Source organism: Protopterus annectens, chromosome 15.part0 (assembly GCF_019279795.1).
Source record: "Protopterus annectens isolate FY-2018-M chromosome 15.part0, PAN1.0, whole genome shotgun sequence".
NCBI lineage: Eukaryota > Metazoa > Chordata > Ceratodontiformes > Protopteridae > Protopterus > Protopterus annectens.
The window spans coordinates 283,416,346-283,440,881 of record NC_056749.1 but is presented as its reverse complement, the minus strand read 5'-3'; the positions used below and the strand labels follow the sequence as shown (position 1 = coordinate 283,440,881).

At 40.5% G+C, this 24,536-nt stretch overlaps 1 protein-coding gene across 3 annotated transcripts in view; it reads right to left on the bottom strand.

Moving 5' to 3' along the window:
- YDJC (YdjC chitooligosaccharide deacetylase homolog) overlaps positions 1–24,536 on the bottom strand; it is a 171,391-nt gene that overhangs the window by 98,756 nt on the left and 48,099 nt on the right. The window contains exons 1-2 of one of the 3 annotated variants that reach the window (XM_044057061.1): positions 3,939–5,643; positions 3,647–3,828 (exon numbers count right to left, since the gene is read on the bottom strand). In XM_044057061.1, the coding sequence (XP_043912996.1) occupies positions 3,647–3,828; positions 3,939–3,995 (239 nt within the window). In that variant the 5' untranslated portion in view covers positions 3,996–5,643. Of the gene's footprint in view, positions 1–3,646; positions 3,829–3,938; positions 5,644–24,536 lie in introns of those variants that run through there. The other 2 variants (XM_044057064.1, XM_044057063.1) reach the window with 2 other exon arrangements.

Below are 24,536 nucleotides of genomic sequence, written 5' to 3'. Positions count from 1 at the left end.
AACTGTTCAACTAAATTTCATAAAAACATCTATATTGCACAATTTATCATAACTTGCAAAACGCTTTAAAACATTAACTTAAAAACTATACATGCATGCATCTTTTAATGCATAAACATATGTGATACGTATTTCTAAAATAGTAAATATTAAATATTCCTAGCATGATAAAACATCTCTTACATGTTTTATCATGCTAGGAATATTTAATATTTACTATTTTAGAAATACGTATCACATATGTTTATGCATTAAAAGATGCATGCATGTATAGTTTTTAAGTTAATGTTTTAAAGCGTTTTGCAAGTTATGATAAATTGTGCAATATAGATGTTTTTATGAAATTTAGTTGAACAGTTTTGAATACAATTGAATGAAATGTTAGTGTAATTTGAGTGGATACAAACAGATTAATTAATTAAGCTTAATTAAATGTAATTAAATATGTTTTCCCGCCCTATAAAGTATTTAAACAGGATGTATGACACCACAACTCAGGTCTGATGAAGCTTATGCCGAAAGCGCTAACCTGAGGTGCACCAATAAAAATTCTACTTGTTTTTTACCTATGTGGATTATGTTATCTTGTTCTATCTAAAGGATTTGATGCAACGAACTGTTACGAGTTTTGCCTTTATTAGCTGAATAGCTGTTAATGGTACTTTTGGTCTCCTTCATTGTTTTGCTCACGCCGCTGACTATTTTCATTTACATTTGGACATTTTATTTGCTTACAACTGCGAGGGCATTAACTCCGTGTGGATTTTCATATACTGTATTATTTACAAATGCTGCCAAGGTTTAATGTACCATCACTCATTCCGCCCTTCGGCATTTTACTGCTTGAAAAAAAGCTTTCTCATAGAACTTTAAACTGAGGCACAGTTCCCTAAAATATGGAACTGTTGCCAAGCTGGGCATATTTCTTCCCTTTCCAACACAAAATAATCCTAGAGATTATTTAAGCTAAGGGAACAGATGACAAATTCCTATATTTAGGGGTGTGGGGGACTTTGCTCATCCATAAAGCAGTTTATTTTTGTTTATGTTTAGCATATGCCCTTTCATCTGCTTCAAAGTATATTTGCTGAATATTCCATTTGACAAAACTGAGTTCTAACCACAGGCAAAATAGTTATACTTGTGTGCAAACACACATATACATATATTACTGCAGTTGTGTGATAATGTACTGCAATGGTTAATAAAGGGGTACCTCAAGGTTTTAAAACTGAATCCCTCTTCCTTTCACTTTTCATAAATGAACCTACCTGGGATTTGGCCTCATGACACCATATTCTTTATGCTGATGATATTGTCCTTTAGAAAAAACAGTAAAAATCAGGTCTATCTGACAAATGAAGTTTAGAATGACTTCAGAACCATTTGGAACTAACTCCATCTTAAATTAATCATCAGTATCATCTGGTACTCCTTAAAAGCTAAGAAACCCTTATAAAATAAGTGTTACAGACCCATTGAGACTGCATCTACCCTGGGTCAAACAGCAAAAGTATTTAGACATCTTATTTTCTCAACGCCTCTTTTAATTCTAAGTCCCAAGTTAATAAAGTATTCGCATAAGTAAAAATTTCATATATAATTTCAAACTTGCTTTTTGAAGCTCACCACTACACCACCAGTGTTACAGCTCTTTAACAAATTATATCTCTGTATACATGAAATGCAGCTTTGTCCATATGGCCATCATATCGTTATATACCCCTTCTAGCTTGGCCAGTATCAAATCAGCTTTCCCCTGCACCAGAGAGACATTTACAAATAAAACACCAGGCATGTGATGATAATGCCACAAGCATACACTGAACAACTGTACCGTCACTCTTAACCACACCACTTCATTAAAGCTGCAATTCCAGGATAAAGCTAAAACCTCATACATCCATTTTATTCAGGCTTCAAAGCATCCTTCTTTACATCAACTTTTTGGACACTAAATTCTTATATCATATCCTACATATCTAAAATGGAAAAACACCTACAGATACTCCATACAACTTGTATTTCTGCTCTAATGTCCTACAAACATGCAAGAGCCTGTGCTAGAAAAACTGCCTTCTCAACTACTGACCTACAAATGTCTTGTTGTTCATCAGTGCAATGCATAAATACCTTTTCCCATGTCCAGACTTATTTTCCTAAATTATAAAATATTATAAGGTGCCATAAGATTGGCATGCGTACTATGCAGAAATGAAGATACGGGAACTCTTGGGATCCCCTTTGTTAATGACCAATTCATAAAGTTGTCTGTAAGGTCAACTGATACACTAGCACAGTGTTAGACATTCACAATAACCCAGGGCTAGATACTGAAACATAAACTCACCACTGTAGCCTTTGAAACATGCATTATCCAAAACAATTTCTGTACTTTAAAACATGTGAGTTTAACAGAACTTCTACAAAAATTACAACATTCCAGTACTGTGCAGCAGTAATGAGTTAGAGTTGTGTGTTAAAAAACGGAATGGCAACTTGACAAGAATTGTACAATGTACTCAGCATCCATGTTCAACTCAGAAAAAATGTATTTTAATAATTTCAGAAGGCAAACTGTTTTTGAAATCAAATGCTACCTTTCAATAGCAAGGGACAGCAAAACCAATGTTAAACAGAGTTCTGTACTGAATTCAGGTTTCTAGAGATCAGCCAGGAAGAATGCTGGATACCTAGCAGATGGCCTGTCTCTCCAAGATTTGGAGGCTTAGTCAGTGCTAGTGTCACTGTGCACACAATGGAACCTGCTCTGTTCTAGTTTAAGCAGTCATGTATGCAGCACTGTATGCCTTACTCCATTAAAACACTCTAGGTAAAACAGCAGAGAAAGAAAAAAACACAGCCACAGATAAAGCAAATAGTTTAATAACACACTCTGGCACCTCAGCACAGAAGCTTTCAAAGGAGTCAGCACAGAAAGCAGGCATGCAGTGAAGACTACATTCCCAAACAGTACAGCCTCAGCAGTTCTACTACATGAGAGAGAAAAGCAATACGGGTATCCAAGGTGGCAAGTAAACACTGATGGGGAATATGTCTGAGAAGACAGCCAACAATTCTCTAACAGAGTAACAAATGAAACAGATTCATTCTAAATTTTAAGGAATTCTGGAAATAAGGTTATACAGAGATCAAGTACCTGGAAAACCTATAAAACTAGACATTTAGTAAAATAAATAAAATTATGATTCTAATGAATTTATCATTTAACAGTATACTGTACTGATAAATGGCCATTTATACAGTATTAACGTGGGATAATATATTTCTCAGAAAAACTATGGGACTGATGACTCCAGTTAAAATACCAAGACTCGTGTTCTCTCTTTCCAAAAATTGGTACCATTCCAATACTATTCTAGCTTTTGTAGATGCAAAGTAATTCCTTGACCAGGTATTAACAGCTGCCCAAATGGTACCCTGCATGTGAATAAATTGTTGACTATATCATAATGTAATATAGTGACACAGAATACTTTGCACGTGCCAATGTCTACCCTTTCCACTTTCATGGTTCATAAATACAATTCTGAACAACACCTTATTTGGAAAGCTGCACCTTTCTCCACTAACATATGGCTGCTTAGTTAAACACAATTCCACCCCATTAAGATATATAACTTACCTCTTTGCCAGTTCTGCAGCATCTTTAGCTGCACTGGCATTTACCAGCAAGGAGACATTCGAAATTGCGCCAGCCAGAAAACACTCTACAATGCCTTGGTTCCTCCTTGGGCAATATCCAAAATCATCTCCTGTTATCACTATTTTCACCCTACGCTGCGGCATACCTGTGACCTGTAGCAGCTGGAGCAAGAGATGGAAGGGAGACAAAAATTTAATGCAAACACCAAGTCTTTTATAAGAATAAAAGAAGTGAATTAAAGTATACTGTAACTGAAACAACCAGCTAGTACTTTTAGGCCAGCAGGTGCAAACTGTGATACCATGCTCTTTGGAAAAGTCAATATCATATGCTATTTCAATGACATCAGTTGGTGGTGGGAGTGACCATCTAAAGACAGCCTGCTCTGCAAGGTAAACCAAGGTCTGTAACAGGATTAGCCCTTTTGCTCAGCAAATAAAAAAAAAGAAACAAATACAGATGCTTTCAGTTAATCAGAAACTAAACATGATAAGCAAGCCCAATGTTCCTAATGATTTCAAAATCACTCACAGCTCAAAAGGGGAGAACATTAGACAAAGTCAAATAAATGCCTTGTAAAAACTTGTTACTGTAATCCATACGGAAATGAACCCTTGTTCCTACACAGTGCTTTATAACATAAAGCAGCACAGAGTTAACTAATGGAGGTAAACAAGAGAATCAAACTCTTCAAAACATGTTGTAGAAAGACCAATGAAAATAAAATGAAGTGCACTACAGTACATACACTCACAGAAACAAAATGAAAGAGCAGGTTGCATCAAAAGCATGTAAACATATCATAAATGACAACAGGGCTGAAAATAAAGAACATTTAATGACACTGCAAATGGATCAGGTTAGGAGAGATGTCGTAACAGGAAGGATATGACGTAATGAATGCACAGAGGAGTAAAAGATTACAAATCATGACTCCATTTTCCACTTAACCATATGCGGTAAAGGGCAGTGTCTCCATCAAACAGTAATGCTGCAAAAATAGAAACAATTAGCATGGGAATGAAAGGGTTCATTTTAAAGCAGGCCATTTTACTTCCGGGGAACACCTAGCTGTATCAGTAAAAACATCAATGGCTTTTTTTCCAGTTGTAAGTCACTGCAATTAAGGCAAAAGGAACAGAGCATGCTAGGTACACAGAATTTTCTTAGGACTTACTATTAAGTGCAAAGCAAAACAAAAACAGGACAAGCAAGTTGTGCTGTGTGTGCAGGAGCAGAGAAGCAGAGAGCACAACAATGTTGTCTGTAAACATCCTGTAACTTGTGCTACACAGAGTATATTTTAAAATGGTGGGGCTATCCCCTGGAGAGTTTCCTGTTTTTTTCCCGTGAAGACTTCAAGATGTAAACAAAAGAAAAAAAAGGTGTACATTTGAAATTCTGACTCTTGAGGAATTTCTGTAATTGAGGTTAAGTATCAAAGGCAAACCAATACGGAGAAAGTAATTCATTTTTATGGTACAGGATTTGCACTCTGAAAATAGGGCAGTCAATCACTGAAAGCCATTTGCCTTTTCATGTACATTCTGAAGCATGATAGTCCTCTATGAGGCTCAAAATCATTGCTTGACGTCTTGGGTAAGGCTGAGTAGTCTTTCCTTTTATTTGGTGGACGAGGACTTATGGTCTGAGAAGATGAGCTAAAGGTTTCTCAGCAAGGCTTGAGAAACTCTGAAATCAAGGCTGCACATTTAAAATACTGACTTTAACAATTTTATTTTTGGAAAAGGGAAACAACTTAACCACTTAGAAATCTTGGTGATGAAAAATGTAGGCCTTTTACTCCCTGCCTTACTACAGGTCATTTAACTTACACTCCTCTTTAGTTCTTTCTATCCACTAAGGTAGCACCATGTAATTCAGTGGGGCCAACTATCTCCCAAGAGGAACTTATAATGTACCCTTACAACATGGTGGTGGTGCGACAGTCATCACACATCACACCACCCTTAGGAGGGATTTACTTAATATTTTACTGTTGAGCACCAACGTAATTTGCTGTTGTTGGTGCATATCCACTTTCTTTTCCCTACCCAGGGATGCTCCTGAGGTGGACTTTCCCTCGCCATTCCCCACAAGAAAAGCAGCTGCCCCTCAACCACTGTATTGTTCCTGCCTTATCTGGTCAGCAGTGCTATGTCTTTTGTAGTATGTGCCCAGTGACTCTATCAATGTGCTGAATGTGAGAAAATATGTAAGGGGAAGAGTCTTAGCCATTAAGCTGCTGAACTCATTACATCCGAGTGACACCTCCAGGTGTATCTGCAGTTACCGCCTACTGCTCCTCTAGGTGTCAAATATTACTTGTTCATACTTGCATTAATAATTCCAAAACCATGCCACATACAAGGTATCAGAATATTTTATCTTGAAGCGTACATGATGGCAAACACAATTGTGTTCATATTTGACCTCAGTCAATGACTGTTTGTTAGAATTGTAAGGTGATAACTTCATTTTCAAAGGTTCAGGCCACACCCACTAGGAGTTAAATGTACACACTCAAAAGAGCTGTACTGGAGGTAAGACATCAGTTACTCAAATGGTACTTTGCTCTGCTTGGAAATGGCCAGGGCCAATTGCTTCAAACTTCTTCACAGACTGGATCTACTCACACAAGAACAGGAGCGTTTGATACATGCAGACCCCAACCAACTTCCTCTGACTGCCTGGATGACAGGGTCTTAATTTCCTTTAGTCACCTGTTTAATGAGGATGTGTAGTAGGTAATAATGGAAGAATGCCTACTACTAGAAGAACATATATTAGTGAATGGCAAAGGTTTTCTAGTTGTTGCCAAAAACATTACCAGCACCCATTCAGGGCTACTTATGTTGTTGGCAACAACTAGAAAACCTTTTCCATTGTTCTCTGTTTTTTATGTACATGAGTTACTATCCTATGGCCTTTCTTACTTCTCAAACAAAGTTAATTTATTGTCCATTTAAGCATGTCTAGTCTTTCAATACATTCTTATGTCAAAATGATTTTGAAAGGGTTTTTGCCTCCAAGAACACTGCTGGCCCCTTCTTGGGATCTTAATTTTGTGTTATCCAAGTTTACTTTAAGCCAGACTATCCATCTCCCTATTTTCTTTCCTGAACATAAAAATGAGCGAGAAAGGATACTCCATAACTTGGATGTCCACAGAAAACTCCAGTACTATCTTGACTGATCTAAATCTTTCAGCTCTTCGGATCAGTTGTTCATTTCTTGTGAAGTTAAGCACAAGGAGCGACCTGTGTCAAAACACACTATTTCCAAATGGTTGTCTTAGACTACTACCATTTGTTATACTCACCGCAACAAAACTATTTTAGGCAGGATCAAGGCCTTGGTTTCATCTATAGCTTTTTGGAAAGGGTTAGATTCTAGAAGCTGCAACTTAGTCCACTATACATACTTTTACAAAGCACTACAAGCATGATTCCCTCTCTAGGTCTTGATCAGGCTTTGCTAGGAACATTCTCCAGGGGCAACTGGTCTCTTCCCCTTCCAAGTCCCAAATGTAGTAAGCAATGGTAACCTACCTATGTAGCTAAGACTACTGCAGCAGTGATCAGTAAGATGAACACAGTACAGTTGTGTAAGTAAATTTACTACAACAATAGATGCTCAAATGATCACTGATGTAGTAGCTGTTTCCTCCCTTCACACCCCTTGTTTATTGGTGTGCTGTTTAAGCCAGGGTGTGGACATTTACTTTTTGTTGTTCCTAGCATTGCCCTTTTAGGGTTCATAGGTACATACTAGGCTATCTGCCCTAGGGCATTTATAAGCCTAGCCAGAGTGTGTTTGGCTTTCGACACCCATTTTAAATTAATTTTGCTATGCCCTTTTTCGAGGTTAGTATACTGTGCCTCTGTCTAACAGTGACACAGAAGTGATACCCGGGGTAAACCTATGATCTCCCATCCACTCATCAAGATTCCTCTTGAAGAGAGTCAATGAGGGACTCTGCCTAACCTGAAATGGGATTTTATTCCAGAGTGAAGGGAGCCTCTGGGTTATGAATCTGTCCCTCCAGCATGTCCTATTTATTTCAGTGCTGAGGTTCAAGTCTCTCGAGCACGTAGCTCGATGGGATTTGGATTTTCTGAGGTGCAGCATGTCCATTAATTCTGGGTTGGTCATGGCTTTATACGTCAGGCACAGATCGCCTCTGAGCAGGCGGTATGCCACTGAGTAGAGCTGGAGTTTCTTTAACCGGGCAGCATAAGGCATCTGTTTGAGCCCTTTGATCCTCTTGGTGAGGTACTTTTGGGGTCTTTCCAGTTGCTTCAGGTGTCTGGTAAGGTACATCCCAAAAGGGGCATTGTACTCAATTATGGGCCTGATGAGGGATGAGTAAAGAGGCACGATGACCTCCCCTGATCTAGATTTGAATCCCTTCATGATTAGGTGGGCTATATAAAATGCTTTTCTAACCACTTTGGCCACGTGGTTGTCAAATGAGAGATTGCTATCAACTTGGGTCCCTAATTACTTCTTCCGTACTTAATGGATTACCCCCTATGTGGTAATTTGTGGGCACTTTGTTTTTGCCAAAGGGGATGACTATACACTTTTTGGCGTTCAGCTTGTGGCCATGGCTGTGGCACCAGTTGTCTGTTTCTATGAGGCCCTTTTGGAGGATGCTTGTGTCGGCTGGAGAGTCGATTATAGTGCCCAGTTTGCAGTCATCTGTGAACTTGGTCAGCCACAGTCCTTCCGTGTTGGTCTGTAACTCCGAGAAATATATACCGAACAGGAGAGATCCCAGGACTGAGCCTTGTGGGATGCCACTTGTAACTGGTTTGGAGTCTGACATGGCTCCAGCAATTCTAACCATGTGGGTTCTGCCCTTGAGCCAGTTTGCACCCATCTAGTAACATAGGGGTTTATACTTAAGCTGGTGAGCTTATCTATAATGCCCGAGTGGGGTATTGTATTGAAGGCTTTAGCGAGGTCCAGGTAGGCTGTGTGGACCACCTTCCCCTCGTCAATGGCCTTGGTGACTGTTTCAAAGAAATTGACCAGGTTTAAGAGGCAGGATCTGCCCTTAACAAAGCCGAACTGGGTAGGATCCAGTGTCTGTAGGTCCCCAATATCTTTTTTTATGAGGTCCATGATGATCCTTTCCATAGCTTTGCAGACCAAGCTAGTCAGGCTTATGGGGCGATAGTTTCCAGGATCCGTTGAGGCACCACCTTTGTGGAGAGGAACCACTGTTGCTGTACGCCACTCTTTGGGTGCATATCCTGTGGTAAGGCTGAGATTGAACAGTAGTTTCATGTTTGGGTTTAGCTCTTCTTGGAGTTCATGTGGGACGCAGCCCGGGACACTGTCTGGTCCCATTGATGCTGTGTTTTTTGCTTTGGAGAGGGCGGCTCTTACCTAAGTATCTGAGATGTCAGGGGGGCAGCACTCTGCTGGGATAGATATTTGCCCTTTTGGTGGGGAGGGGGGGGGAGAAGTTTGCGCTGAACCTGTCGGCTAGGATGTTGGCAATGTCTGTGGGTTCGGTGTATTTTTTGTCATTGTGGACTAATTCTGAGCATATCTGGGAATTCCCACCCAGGTTCCTAACATAACTAAAGAAAGCCTTGTGATTATCCTTAGTGTCCTGTGCACTTTTTCTCTTGAAGCTGGCCTTAGACGATTTTATGAGTGCCCGTAGTTTTTTGCTAACACTGATCAAAGATGCCTTCCCTTTTTGGGATTTTGCACTATCATGTAGTAGCTTCCTCCTTCTATTGTATAGTTTGTTTATGGCTGGGGTCCACCAGACAGGACGTCTGCCTTTGGAGGATTGGGTCTTGGTTTTATCTGGGATTACATGATCCATGCATTCCTGAAGGTGTTCATAGAATGCGTTATAAAGGATTCTGCGGTCTGGGCTGTATTTTCCACAGGCCCGGGGGCTTTGAAGGATTCCACCTCGGTTTTGAGGAGTGTGAAATTTGCTTTAGAGAAGTTTTTCACTGTGGTTTTCTGGGCAAGGGGTGGGGGTCGGGATGTGAATATCCAGTGAGATTAGTTTATGGTCTGATCTTACCAGTGAGGGATACACTTCTGGTCTGGAGCATAGAGTCCCCATGTTGGTGATGATCAGGTCCAGTATGTTTTCCTCTCTTGTGGGAGTGGTAACAAGTTGTTCCATAGCATTTGAGTTTATAAATTCTAGGACCCTTTGAGCTAGGGTGTTGGAGCTAGAGTAATGCTCCCAGTCTATGTTTGGGTAGTTGAAGACGCCCAATATAATGGTGTTTGGAGAGACCTTCATATTTTCCTGTGTTCTCAGGAAGGCCGAGTGGGGTTCCTGGGTTTGGGAGGGTGGTCTGTAGCAGGCTATAAACTGGAAGGCAGTTTTACCCACTGTTAGTTGCACATGGATAGTCTCTGATGCTTTGTGCTGTGCCACCAACCTGGAGGTGTGGGTATCTTTGATGAATATTGATACCCCCCCTCCTTTTCTGGTTGGGTCCAAGTTTTGGGGCCGAAAAGCATGGTATGAGGTATAACCTGGTAGTGCTGGGGTGCTCTCGGGAGCCTTGAACCAGGTTTCTGTTACTGCACAGATGTCGATGTTTTCCATGCTAAGGAGAGTTTCGAGTGCATGCATCTTGAGGTTTAGACTTCTGGCGTTGAGTAGCATTACTCTTAGTTTCTTATCCCTTGTGATACCTATGGAGGTGGGTTTGTCTTTTGAGCCTTGCCTAAAAAAGGCACTATGGGGGTAGCAAGAGCCTTTGCCAATATCCAAAAGCCCAGGGGTGACAGGTGCAAGCCGTCCCTAGCGAAGCATCGTGTCCTGTCGAGCATGTCATCCCAGGTTGACAGGCATTGGATCCCCTTTGAATGACACCAATACTTAAGCCAATTGTTGAAATTGATCATCTTGTCTTCATATTGTGGCATCATTCTTGGTGAGGGTAAGATACTACTCAAGGTCAGGGTCATACCAGCCTGGGCCACATGCTCAGAGAGCTCCTCTATGTCTCTTTTCATGTAGTCCAGGGAGGTACGTCTCAGGTCATTCACACCAGCATGGACAATGACTGAGTCATATTTGTACTTGCCTTGGAGTGACCTGGTGCTTGTGTTATGTGGCGGATCCTAGCGCCCAACAGGCAGCTCACCGTGACCTTCTCCTTGTTCAGCCTGGTGAGCGGGACGTCAGTGTGCCTGATGATAGAGTCACCTATTACAAGTGTATCAGGTGTGTTGTTTAGCCTTGAGGGCTGTGACTGTTCGGCACACTGGCTTTCTGAGCTATGTGTTGCACGTGTTTTGTTTTGGGGTAGCGGTTGCTTGGGTGTCTGCTTTGGAGGTCTCTGCTGCTTAGGCAGATTTTTATTTAGAGCCTCCAAGTATGTTTTTGTGTGTTTATGTGTTTGGTTTGCTGTCATGGTAGGTCTGTGTGAGACTGGAATTGTAGTGAGTGTGGTTTCCTTCTCCTCCTGACAGGTTTCGCCAGTACTGAGTTGAGAGAGCTTAGCCTCCAGTTTGGCTATATGGTTGCATCTCTCACATGTGTTGGAATTTGTTGGGAGGAGGAGAGGGTTGTTTGTGTACATGAGGCAGTTGTAACATTGCCTCAAGATTCCCAGATTCACCAGCTGGACCGGAGAGGAGATTGACAACTGACCTTTGGACATGCTAGAATAGTAATGGGAATTCCTTTATAATTGAAAAAAAAGGGCCAATGGGGAACAAGGTACTCAAGGGGAGTTTGTGAGGGTGTAGTGCTTTTAATTTTTTAGTGCTGACTTATATAATTGCTTTAGTGAGCAAGTGCCAGGTAAATTAAATGCAATGTGTTACAGGTAACTTAAATGCAAAAATGACAAACAGTAACTTTCTTTCAAGTGAAACAAGGAAATAAGTACAGAAAAAGGTAAAAGCCAAGCGTGAGCAGGTACAAACCCTTTTATGCCAGGTCAAATAAAGCAGGATCCAAACTTGTAAAAAGAAATATTTAATCCACAAACAACTGACAGAGAGATAAGCGCTTCCGCAGTGATGCTTCTTCAGATCTATGACAAACACTAAAACTGCTTTCACCATATATACTGTTCCCAATCAGTGGCACGCAATTAGTAAAACATTCCAAAGAATTTTAAAGAGACAAGAACTGTTGCAATAAAAATACATGGAATAAAATGCAAAGAATCAAATGTATATAACATTCAAAAAGCATGTGTGAAAATCTTATATAAAAAGCATGTTTTAGGAACATCTATAAAAACAAATATAGACAAAATAAAAACAAGTGTGCTCTTAAGACATATTAAAACAGTTGGTTCACTTAATATTCCTTCTCTGTTGGGAGGAGGAGAGGGTTGTCTGTGTACATGAGGCAGTTGTAACATTGCCTCAAGATTCCCAGATTCACCAGCTGGACCGGAGAGGAGATTGACAACTGACCTTTGGACATGCTAGAATAGTATTGGGAATTCCTTTATAATTGAAAAAAAGGGCCAATGGGGAACAAGGTACTCAAGGGGAGTTTGTGAGGGTGTAGTGCTTTTAATTTTTTAGTGCTGACTTATATAATTGCTTTAGTGAGCAAGTGCCAGGTAAATTAAATGCAATGTGTTACAGGTAACTTAAATGCAAAAATGACAAACAGTAACTTTCTTTCAAGTGAAACAAGGAAATAAGTACAGTAATCAATGCAGATGTCACTAGGGATCCACAGAAGCACTGAAAAGCCGCGTTTTAGGTGGAATTAGCATTTCAGGGAAATAACAAGCAAACAAGCATACAAACAAAGCTAGATTCAGCAGACCTGGATCTAGTCTATGCTACAGCAAACAAGGTGTACCAATTCCAGTAAGAAACAGCTCAAATATGCAGGCACTATAAGCCTTTAACCAGAAATTCCCAGCTCAGAAGGGCAGAGTCCAGCCTCTCCTCCCACAAGAGTGCAGACCACGAACCTTCTTAATGTAAAATAACTGGCCTGAAGCCCAAGTGCTTAAACCAGAACTAATACACTTTTAGAATAACAGACACTGAGCCCTCAATCAGCAGTTCCCAACTTAGAAGGATGTAAGCTACCTGTCCTGCCACCACAGTGCAGGCCACAAACCTTCCTAATGTAAAACAACTGGTCTGAGCCCAAGTGCTTAATCCAAAAGACTTAGAATGATAGCTACACTTTAATCAAGTTACTACCAAGCATTAATAAATACAAATGAATACTTTAAAGAATGCCTGGATTAGTGCTCAAGTTATACAAACAAAGCTAGATTCAGCAGGGCTGGATCTAGTCTATGCTACAGCAAACAAGGTGTACCAATTTAGTAAGAACCAGTTCAAATATGCAGGCACTATAAGCCTCTAACCAGAAATTCCCAGCTCAGAAGGGCAGAGTCCAGCCTCTCCTCCCACAAGAGTGCAGACCACGAACCTTCTTAATGTAAAATAACTGGCCTGAAGCCCAAGTGCTTAAACCACAACTAATACACTTTTAGAATAACAGACACTGAGCCCTCAATCAGCAGTTCCCAACTTAGAAGGATGTAAGCTACCTGTCCTGCCACCACAGTGCAGGCCACAAACCTTCTTAATGTAAAACAACTGGTCTGAGCCCAAGTGCTTAATCCAAAAGACTTTGAATGATAGCTACACTTTAATCAAGTTACTACCAAGCAGTAATAAATACAATTGAATACTTTAAAGAATGCCTGGATTAGTGCTCAAGTTATACAAGCAAAACTAGATTCAGCAGGCCTGGATCTAGTCTATGCTACAGCAAACAAGGTGTACCAATTTAGTAAGAAGCAGTACAAATATGCAGGCACTATAAGCCTTTAACCAGAAATTCCCAGCTCAGAAGGGCAGAGTCCTGCCTCTCCTCCCACAAGAGTGCAGACCACGAGCCCTCTTAATGTAAAATAACTGGCCTGAAGCCCAAGTGCTTAAACCAGAATTAATACAATTTTAGAATAACAAACACTGAGCCCTCAATCAGCAGTTCCCAACTTAGAAGGATGTAAGCTACCTGTCCTGCCACTACAGTGCAGAGCACAAACCTTCTTAATGTAAAACAACTGGTCTGAAGCCCAAGTGCTTAAACTAAAAGGCTTAGACTGAGTTACACCAAGCAGTAATAAATACAACTGAGTACTTTTAAGATGACACAAAAGCAAAATAAAGTAGGAAGAAACACAAATACAGTAAAAGCAGATAATTTTTTTTTTTTGAGTGAGCAAATGAGATGGGCCCAGGAGGAGTATCCAAGTGCAAATTTACAAGAGGGGCAGGCAGTTTCAAAGCCACCAAGATTAACACCAAGACAAAAACAGGGAAGGTGGGTGGGGACCTACTGAAAAAACATTCAACTTCCAGCTAGATATTGCTCAATGCAACACAAACAAATTACTTTAAAAAGTGCAGATAAAAGTTACTTAGCTACACTTATGTGTTCAAGTTGATATCATGCAGGTCTTAACCGGCCAAAGCTCACAGTTTAAACAGAAGATAATTCACTCCTCAGCCTCCCTCTCTCTGTTGGAATGGAATCACTGAAAGGCTTGATGCCCAAACCTGTCTTTCTATTCAGCTCAGCTCAAGCTGATTAACTGTTTGGGTTGGTAGAAGGTGCCTTGAAGTTTTGGAAGATGAATGGCTCTTATATCCTATGCAGGATACAACCTACATGCTTAGGCTACTGTAGCAGTGATCACTCAAACATCTACTGTTATGGTAAGTTTACTTACACAACTGTACTTTACTCCTTGGCAGACTAAAAATGAAAGTTGTGTGCTTACCATAACAATAGATCTGTGTTGTCTGCTTCTGTCCTGGATGGGTCTTTAGATCTGAACTCCAGTTTGACTTTGACAACTCCAGACTTTAAGATCCTCCCCTTACCCACAATCTCCTCCTATCCCCAACATTACCTCAGATTGCGTTTGCCTGCAACCCCATGACAGAGCAAAAACACACTGACAGATATCAGATCCTGAAACACAAAAGATCTCTGAATTACTGCTCTGGACTATTTTGTCATACCAGAAACAAAGGAAATTATCTTCCACAGAATGGAAGGGGAAGGAGGGTGGGAAGTTGGGGAAGGATGGAAGCAGGTAGCACTTATCTACCTTCATGGTAAGTACATAAGTTTTGTATCTGATATTGTCTCTTCTGTAAATTCCTCAAATGATTGGACAGAGTCCCCAGCTTTTTATCCCTTGGGGTGGTCTCGTGGAAGGAAGTTCCTGAGGACAGTTGAACCAAAACCCACTGTATTCCTGGAGAGAAAATCCAGCTTATAATGAGCAATAAATGTGTGACTATAGGACGAAGTGTCAAATGCACAAATATCATCAATTCAGGCCCTAGAAAAGAAGGCCAAGGAAGTTGAGACAGACATAGCTGAATGAGCTATGACTGGTCTACGCAGTAGCAAACCTTTTTCTTTATAAACATTTGAGATACAGTTGGATAACCATCTAAGTAGGGATACTTTTGAAATTCCTTGGTTCATCTTAGCTTTACAAAACAAAAACCAAAGCAAAACCGTGACTAGTAAAATAGAACCAGCAAAGAAAAAACAGTCACAGCAACGTACCAATAAACTAATTGAATGTGCAAAGCTTTCAGGTAACAGAGACCCTTCCTCAATGCTAACATTAGTTCAAATTGTCACACTTAAATAGTGACTACGTTAACACACACACACAATAAAAAAAAATCAGATATTCAATCAATTAAAACATTCAGACATTTAAAAGTATAGCACAAATTATCTTAAAATTGTTTGTTTTGACCTAAGCACAGGTTTTAATGTAAAAGTTTGATTTATATCAGGTAAACAGTCAGCCTGCAGCTGTAAAATCCATTTCTATTCCTTAACTTCAAGTTTATTATTTACGTCACTTCTCCTAATACTTTTGTTAATAATGTCGATAACCTAAAATTAAAAATTTGTGAAGAACCAGCTTCATGAGTATGCTTAGCTAAAAAATTAGTTATCATAAGAATCATCTTACTTTTAGTAAAAGTAACAAATAGCTGATCTGTCTTCATAAAGGATTTGGTATGATTGAGATAGAAATGAAGATCGTGATGTACGTCAAGCAAGTGAAACATTTATCCTCCTTTACTGGAAATTTTTGAAAAGAATACAAGCACATTGATACATTGCTTCAGAGAAGTTTCAGTAGCTATCTTGGGAGAGAAGATAGGTTGCTTCACAGCAATACCCTGTCCTTGTGGAAACTGATACAAGAAGGTTTACAAGGCAAGGCCTGTTGTTCCAGTGCTCTCTATGTTGAGGATATTGCCACTAGAAGAATTGTTTTCCAAGTCAGAAATTTGATGTCCACCCTGGCAACAGGTTCAAAGGGTGGTTGGGTTAAGGCTTGAAGCAAAATGGTCATACCTCAATGAGGAGTAGGTTCCCTAAGGCGGGGGGGGCCTAAGGAAGGCACCCCTCAGGAAAGCTTTGGCTAATCTAAGAGAAGCTCTAAGAAAGTTTGATTTTCTCCAACATGAACATATAAAATAGATGCTAACTGGATCCTAGTAATTGAATAAGTGGCCCCAGCATTGAAAACAGATGCTAGAAAGTCTACTTGATGAAAGGTGCAAGTAGAAGAATTTTTTGGGGGGGAGGGTGGTGAGGGAGTTATACAAGCAAAGAGAAGTATTACTGTCCAACATGAGGAAGACTATATAACTAAATCAGAAAGTTCTACAACTGAGATGATCCTGAGAAAAGAAATCATGTGTGTTCTCAATGAGCAGCAAATGAGATCTGAAGTAATGGTTGCAATAGGAGGGGATTGTGGGTAAGGGGAGGAGCCAGAGCTGTGGATCTCAAAGTCTAGAGTGTCCAAAGTCAGACCCATATTTGAGGAACAGACAGAAGAGACAACATTAGATCTTCATTTTGTTTTTGCTTATGCCAATCCAGTTCTCTTTTGACTTCATTGACCCATATGCTAAGAGTGTAGCAGTTAACCTCCATGGTGCTTAACTTGACTCTGGACCATTTTGGGAATCCCTTTTTTGGAGCATTTTCACTAATCCAATGTCCTTTTCATGGTAACAACAGTAGACCTATACCCAAAGTACAAGCCAACGAGATCTCTGTACATTAATTGAAACATAGGGCTGAATGTAAGACTACAATGAGCAGCACAGAGTTCAGACTAATGATCTGCAAGTCAGCGTGTACACTCAGTAGAAAAATGTAAGTTTGATTCCTACATCATCTATGATTCTGAGTCTACCACTTAACCTCAGTGCTGTGTGGCCACCTCTAAAAAATATACTTAAAAAGTTCTACATTTTGGTAGTAAATTACAACCAAATAGCCAAGTTAAAGCAGTGCTGTAGTCTACACAGTATGGAGAACTGTATCAACAAAATATTGAGAACTGTCTTATTTAGCTGGCTTCATTTGACAAAATAATGCCAGTTACTCTCAGTACTTTTTGGAATAGTTAACAGCTTCTTCTTATGATAAAAATGTTAACCGTTACAGTGCAGAAATTCTGTAAAGGAGTTTGACCAGCAAATATAGAAATCTTTGAAGGATGAAAGATAAATATATCCTGCACAGCAAATGTGAAGTCAGATTTGTTAAAGCTGTTAATCTACTAAATATAGTACAGTTTAAAACAGTGTGCTGCAGAATACTGTAATGTTAAGTAAGTCCTAATCGCATACAGGACATTATTCTTTCGGGAAAATTTGGCTAGGCATAGAAAGGCCCCCCCAGGTTATTAGCCTAGTAACAGTCTATGACTCTGAATCTGTGAATTAACAAAAGCACTCACTTTGTAGCACGTCTCATAAGCCATTCAGTATGGCTTGTTTACTGGTGGTCTACTTATTGATAACAACAGAGCTTCTGAGACTGTAAACCATACCATTTTTTAAAGCCATCTCACCTGACAGAATTTTAAAAGTACAGGTAAGTAATTACACGTTGGACATTAGCATCTTCACAGCTAAAGTCTCAGGGACTTGTATTAAGCTTAGCAATATTCTCTATTCATTAAATGACATCACCACCACCCTTCCACCATTAACCCCAACACTTTATACTTATATCCTACTGTTTAGATCAGGCCGGGCCCACTGTCGAAAAACAACTTTGAGTAGATTTTAAACTATTGTGATAGTGGGTAGAAATTAAAAAGAAGTTATGTACTCACCATAACATTCCATCTGTGTTATCCATTTTCATTGTTCCTCAACTGATGGGTTTGGATCTGATCCCTTGGATCCGACTTGGTCGTTGCTAAAGCTCATGGCAACCAAAACCTCTTGAGCTTCTCCTTTACCCACAGGGCTCCCACCCCAACTACCTCAGATCTTGTTTGCTGCCTTAGTAGAAAGAAAAAGATGGAAATCATCACGGAGAAGCTATATATGGAGTTTTTGTAAATAATAAGGACATATAGGCCCTCTAAACAATTGTTCTTCCAGAAGCCTTAAGGATGGAGGTTGGTGGGAGAGGAGTTGAGGAAGAATGAAAATGGACAACACAGATGGAACATTATGGTGAGTACATAACTTCCTTATGCGTTGATGTCAATTTTCATTCTGTCCTCAACTGATAGGACAGCGTCTCCAGCAGCCTAATTTCCAGGGCAGACTCAAGGAAGGATATTCCTGAGCACCATAGAACTGAAAGATGCCCTTCCTCTGGAGACCAGATCTAATTTGTAATGAGTAATAAAGGTATGGGGAATAGTCCAAGTAGCTGCTGCACAAATATCATCAATGGATATTCTGGATTGAAAAACTAAGGAAATTGCCATGGATCTGGTGGAATGGGCTCAAACAAGTTTTGTCAGAGCAATGTCCAATTTGTTACACATCTAGATGGAGTAAGTTTGGTACCTGGTTTACCCAGTGTTGGTTCTGCATATTTAACAAATAACTGGGCAGAATTTCTGATGCTTTTAGTCCTATGCAAGTAAAAAACTGAGGAGGTTGCCATGGGTCTAGTGGAATGGGCTCAAACAGGTTTTGTCAGAGCAATGCCCAATTTGTTATACATCTAGACAAAGTAACTTTGGTATCTGGTTTACCCAGTGTTGGTTCTGCATGTGAAACAAATAACTGGGCAAAATGTCTGATGCTTTTAGTCCTATGCAAGTAAAAAGGCAACTGTCTATGAACTTCTAACAAATGTAACACGTATTCTCCTTTGTTAGAAAATTTGGGAAAGAATACTGGCAAATTAATAGACTGATTTATATTGGATTCTGACACCACCTTTGGAAGAAATGACGGATTGGTATGTAAGGTAACTCTGTCTTTATGGAAAATCAGGTGTGGAGGTTTTGAGCACAATGCTGAGATCTCAGAAATTCTTCTGGCAGAGGTAATGAACAAATTGTTTTCCATGAAAGATATTAAAATGTGCATGTAGTTAAGGGTTCAAAAAAAGGAGATTGTGTAAGAGACTGCAGTATGAGGTTTAGGCTCCAAGGGGGGGGGGGGGATAGGATCGTTAAAGGGGGGGGGTTAAGGGTAGAGTGCCTTTCAAAAAATGCTTTGCTCAACTTATGGGATGCTACAGAAGAACCATTTATTCCAACATGAAAATTTGAAATAGCTGTAATTGCAGTTTAACAGTAGAAGAACTAGCTCTTTCTTCAAAAAGATGCATGAGAAATTCCAAGATATTATGAATGGGGGTTATGAAAGATTCAGTATTATGTTTTGAGCCCAAAAATCAAATCTCTTCCATTTGCTGGTGTATAGATTCCTGGTGGAAGGTTCTTTGGAGGACAAAAGAATATGATGGACAGGAGAAGACAGCATAGGCTGTCTGGCTATTAATGGAACTGGAGGAACTAGGCAGCCAGTCTGAGATTTACTACATCTGGATGTATCACACCTGTTAGGTGAGACAGGAGGCCCGGAGTTGGATCCAGAAACCAAGGTAGTTGAATCAGGTGAGGCCAAAGGAAGGGAAACCAAATTTATTCAGGCCAATAAGGGGCAATGAGGATGACCTTGCAGCTTTAGAAAGAAATTTGGGAATCAATGCAATGGGAGGATATACATAAAGGAGACAGAGGAGGCTAATCGTGAAGTAGACCATCCCTCGGGGATTCCCCCTGTGGGGGGATTAGGGCAAAGTAGCTGCTGCATTTGTTGCTCAGGGGGGAAGTGAACAGATTGCAGCAAGATTGTCCCTATTGTCAGAAGATCGGGTTTGCAATCTTTTTGTTGAGGGACTATTTTTGAGGTAGAAGAATGCACCTGATCAATTTGTCTGCTATCACACTGGACTTCCCCGGAATATGCATTGCTAAAAGAAAGCAGTTGGAAGAGATCACCCACTGCCACACTCTAAGAACTTCTGGACACAATGAGTAGGATTTGCTTCTTCCCTGTTTGTTGATGTACCAGAAGACTGACATGTTTTCTGACTGTACTGCAATTGTCCCCAAAGGTAGAGCGTTTTGAAATGCCTGCAACTCTAACAGCACTGCTCTGATCTCTAGGACATTTATATGCAAATTGTCCTTCTCGGGGGACCAGGTGTCTTGGGCTGTCTTCCTCAGATAATGTCCCCTACCTGATATGGGAAGTGTCCATGGTCACTATGTCATTGGGCTGAGGAGGAATGAACAGATGACCTTGTAGAACCTGGTCTGAATGGATCCACCACTTGAGATCTCTCTCTTGCAAATGTCAGTGAGTCTTATCTTGTAAGACATAGGCTGATAATGAATCGACCACTGAGCAGCTAACAACCACTGAAGAATTTTCATATAAAACCTGGCAAGTGGTACTAACATTACTGTTGCTGCCATTGATCCCAGAGCCTGAAGGACCAGGCAGGCTGAAATTGAGGTGCTACAGATTATCTTTTTGACTTGGAATCTTATAGTCTGAACTCTCAGTAATGGAAGGGAGGCAATAGTTGTATTTGTATTGAGAACTGCTCCTATAAACTCTAAACTATGAGTTGGCTTTAGATGAGATTTGTTGTAGTTTATGGTTATCCCTAGAAGAGAGCAAGTCTGCAGAACCTGGTCTCTTGCAAATATGAGTTGATGCTTGGTCAGAGTGGTAATAAGCCAGTTGTCTAGACATGGAAACACTCAGAATCCTTGCAGTCTCAGGGTGAGCTGCTATATTGCTGCCATGCACTTGGTAAACACCCTGGAGATTGTAGTGAGTCTAAAGGGCAGTATTCTGAATTGATAATGACTGGCTCCCAGCTGGAAGCATAAGTACCTTCTGGATCATCTGTTTATCTTTATAGGACAGTATGTGTCCTGAAGATCTATACAGCACATCCAGTTGTCCTTACCTAGAAAGGGGAGAATGGACTTAACCATGACCATCCAAAACTTGGTTCTTTGAACTGTCTTGTTTACTTTGGAGAGGTCCAGAATTGGTCTCCATTCCCTTATTTTCTTTGGCACCAAAAAGAACCTTGAGTAAATTCTGGATTCTATCTGGTCTGGCGAGATTCTTTTTTCTAGCAGCTTTTGTATTTGAATTGCTGCTTGATTCCCCCTGACTGGGTGGAACATCGGGGATTTTTCTTGACATTGGAAGTGAAAGGGAAAAGGGTATTATATAGCCTCTGGACATAATCTTTTGTACACAAGTATCTTTTGTTATATCTAGCCAGGCTCTCTGGTGCAAGGATAATCATCCCCCAACTGTCTCCAGAGGTGGACAATCGGGCCTACTTTCAGGAGTGCTGGTAGGGTTTTTCAAATAATGATTCTCTGGAACCCTGGTTCTGGTGCCACTTCTGCCACAGGGACATCTTCCTCCATTAGAGTTCCCACCTCTGCCTCTGGGGGAGCATCCTCTATGTGTGTCTTGAAAAGAACCCTGAGACTTCTTGAACCACATTTTTTGACCACCTTGTTGATTCCTAGAAAAGGTTTGTTGAGGAGTTGAAAAACCACACACCCACAACAGACAGAGTCTTTCCATCTTTTTCACACCTGGACAGAGTTTCTTTTACTTTGGGGCCGAATAATGACATTCCATCAAAAGGAGCATTGATGAAAGAAGACTTGAAATGCTCTGCATACTCACAGAGGCACATCCATGTGTGTCTCCTTATGGAAATGCCTGAATGCACTGCCCTTGGGGTTCCTTCTGGTACATGTGAGTTCATCCTCATGGATGAACTGGATATGGACTGTAGGATCGTCAGCTGGAAAGTAACATATGCCTGAACTTCATCTGAAACAGCACCCAGGAAGGTATTTGATAACTCCTTGATCAAATCCCCCTGTAGCTTAGTAAAGTGTGCTAAACAGTTTAGAGACCTCAAAGCGAAGGTCGCTGAAGCATAGACACATTTCCCAATCTGTAGGTGTTGCTATTACCCTATCTGGTCTGCGAGGAATGCACTCGATGGTGTTAGGGTCCTTCCATGCCCACCATTAGATAAAGTAAAATAGCTCACCGGTGGGTGGAACTACCCAGCAGGTAGAGGGTCCAGTACCAAAAGCCTCCAGGAGAACAGATTCCTCAGATGTAGGGTTGCTGGATGTCCAACCACCTCTCTAAAGATTTCTAGGATGTCTCCAAATCTTCTGACATCTTCCAGAGGTGATCGTGGGGACCCTTTCTCTTCACTGAAATCTGTGTCTTCTGTGATGGACTCCTCCAGGGAGTCTAAGTGTTTCCTCTTACATGTCCTCTTCTTAGGAACCTCCTCAGCGAGGTGCTCAGGGGAGGTATCAGAAGAGCAGATTACATCTCCTTGGGCAGCAGGCTGGGGTTCTGGTAATGGCTGTTCCTGTGGAAGGAGATGGTGAGGCTCTGTGCACTGAGACATCATGGCAGAAGACTTAGGGTCTGAGGGGGAGATGGAGCCATCAGAACTGTCAAAGCAGAAAATACTCTCTTCGCAGCCTTGAAGGCAGAGCAACTTGGAGAAAGAGAGAGGGCACTGGATCCAAGAAGACAAGATTCTGAATCGTAGGCCTTTCCTGCTCAGAGAGCAAAACCTCTGAGGTGGAAGCCGGAGCCAAGCTGTCCAGTGCCAAGGCTCTGAGGTGCAGACACAGCTTTAGAGTCAAATGTAACACCTTGGATCAGACAAGTAGATTATAGCTCTGGGAGCTCTCTGGATCCAATGGGACCAACTCTCTTACAGAAAATCTTGGATCTGAGGTTGGATCCAGATGGATCTGGATGACTTGGATACAAAAACACAGAAGCAACAGGAGTCAGAGGAGGAATCTGTAAAGGGGGAGTAGTACACATACAGATCTCCAGACCCAGAGGAGTAGGAGCTGAAACAACACCAATCTGGCTCTGCATCAAGAGAATTTTCTTCACCAGTCCTTCCACATCTTCTTCTGTAAGAATTCTGGAAGAATGAGTGCAGTATATGGATGAAGACCTGGGTCTTTCTAAGAATGAGGAAGGTACCCTGTCAGGTACCAGATCCAGTGATGTAGAGTACCTTGTTCTGGGAAGTAACTTGTTAGTCTGAAAGTCAAGTTTGGATTGCATTGGATCCGACAAAGTTGGATCTGAGAGCGTCTTCATTGGGTCCGACTTAGGAGGTATCTGATCCGATACTCTTTCCTTGGCAGGATCTTGAATTTTTCTCTTTTTTCAATCTGGGGTTGAGAATGGGTCCTTATGAGATCTTGAGGAGTCCCAAGCTGAGGAGAAGAAAAATGGCTTTGGAGAAGAGGTTTTTGTAGTTTTTGTCATTTTAATCTTAGAAGAAGAACCCTTCGATATAGCCTCTCCAAATGAAGAAGGAAGAAGACCTTTCAGTATCAGCTTATTCCTGCATTGTACTAACACACGAGGATTAAAGCCATGACATACAGAGCCATCCTCTTATAAATGGATGACTTAAAACAATAAACACACAGTATGTGTGGGCATTGGAAAGTGGCAGTTTGTTTCCACACTTCAAACATTTTTTAAATCATGCTGGTTTATCCGCCATCACCAATCAAAATAATCGTTAACACTATAACAAAACAATGAAGAATTTTTTTTTAGATAGGGAAATAAGAGAAAAAAGAGAAAAGGGATGGAAATACCAACAATGGTAACTAAGCTATCGACAGTGCCATAGAGGGGAAGAAAATACAAACAATAGCATCTAAGAGGTACAAAAAATGTATAATAGACAGAAAAAATGGTTGGAAATTGCAAGAAACAACAAGAAATTTATAAACGAGGGTAAGGGACAGTAATAGAAAGAAGTTTTTAAAGTAAGGAATAGAAAAAAATACACTTATCTGAAGAATGCTCGAGAGGGATGAAGACCACATTTTTTGCTTGAAGCGGCAAACAAGATCTGAGGTAATTGGGGTTGTTGCATTGTGGGTAAGGGAGAAGCTCAAGAGTTTTTTTGTTACCATGAACTTTAGCAATGGCAGAGTCAAATCCGAGGGATTGGATCCGAACCCATTAGTTGAGGACAGAATGAAAACTGACATCAGATCAAATATTTAGTTAATGTTTCTGAAACAGCCTACAGTAGTATTCAGTAATAATCAAACATTAAAATACAACACCTTTACCATTATTGACCCCATCAAAGTAAATATATTAACAAAAAAAGCCCACCTATAGAGGTATTTCGGATTGTTAATGGATTGTTTACTATCAGTTAAGTAACAACATGACAGACTATGCTGGACCCTAATATATCAGAATTACATACCGCCTTCACCACCAATGTCCTGACTCCAAACCTAGAATACTGCCTCCCAATCACAATAGATTTCAAACTTGGAATACTGACTCCCTAGCATAATAGATTTCATACCTGGAATACTGATTCACTATCAAAACAGTAAACTCTTGTCTGAATACAGAATAGACAGAAACAATAAAATCTGAAGGTTCATTTTACAAGCGCCTCGATCCA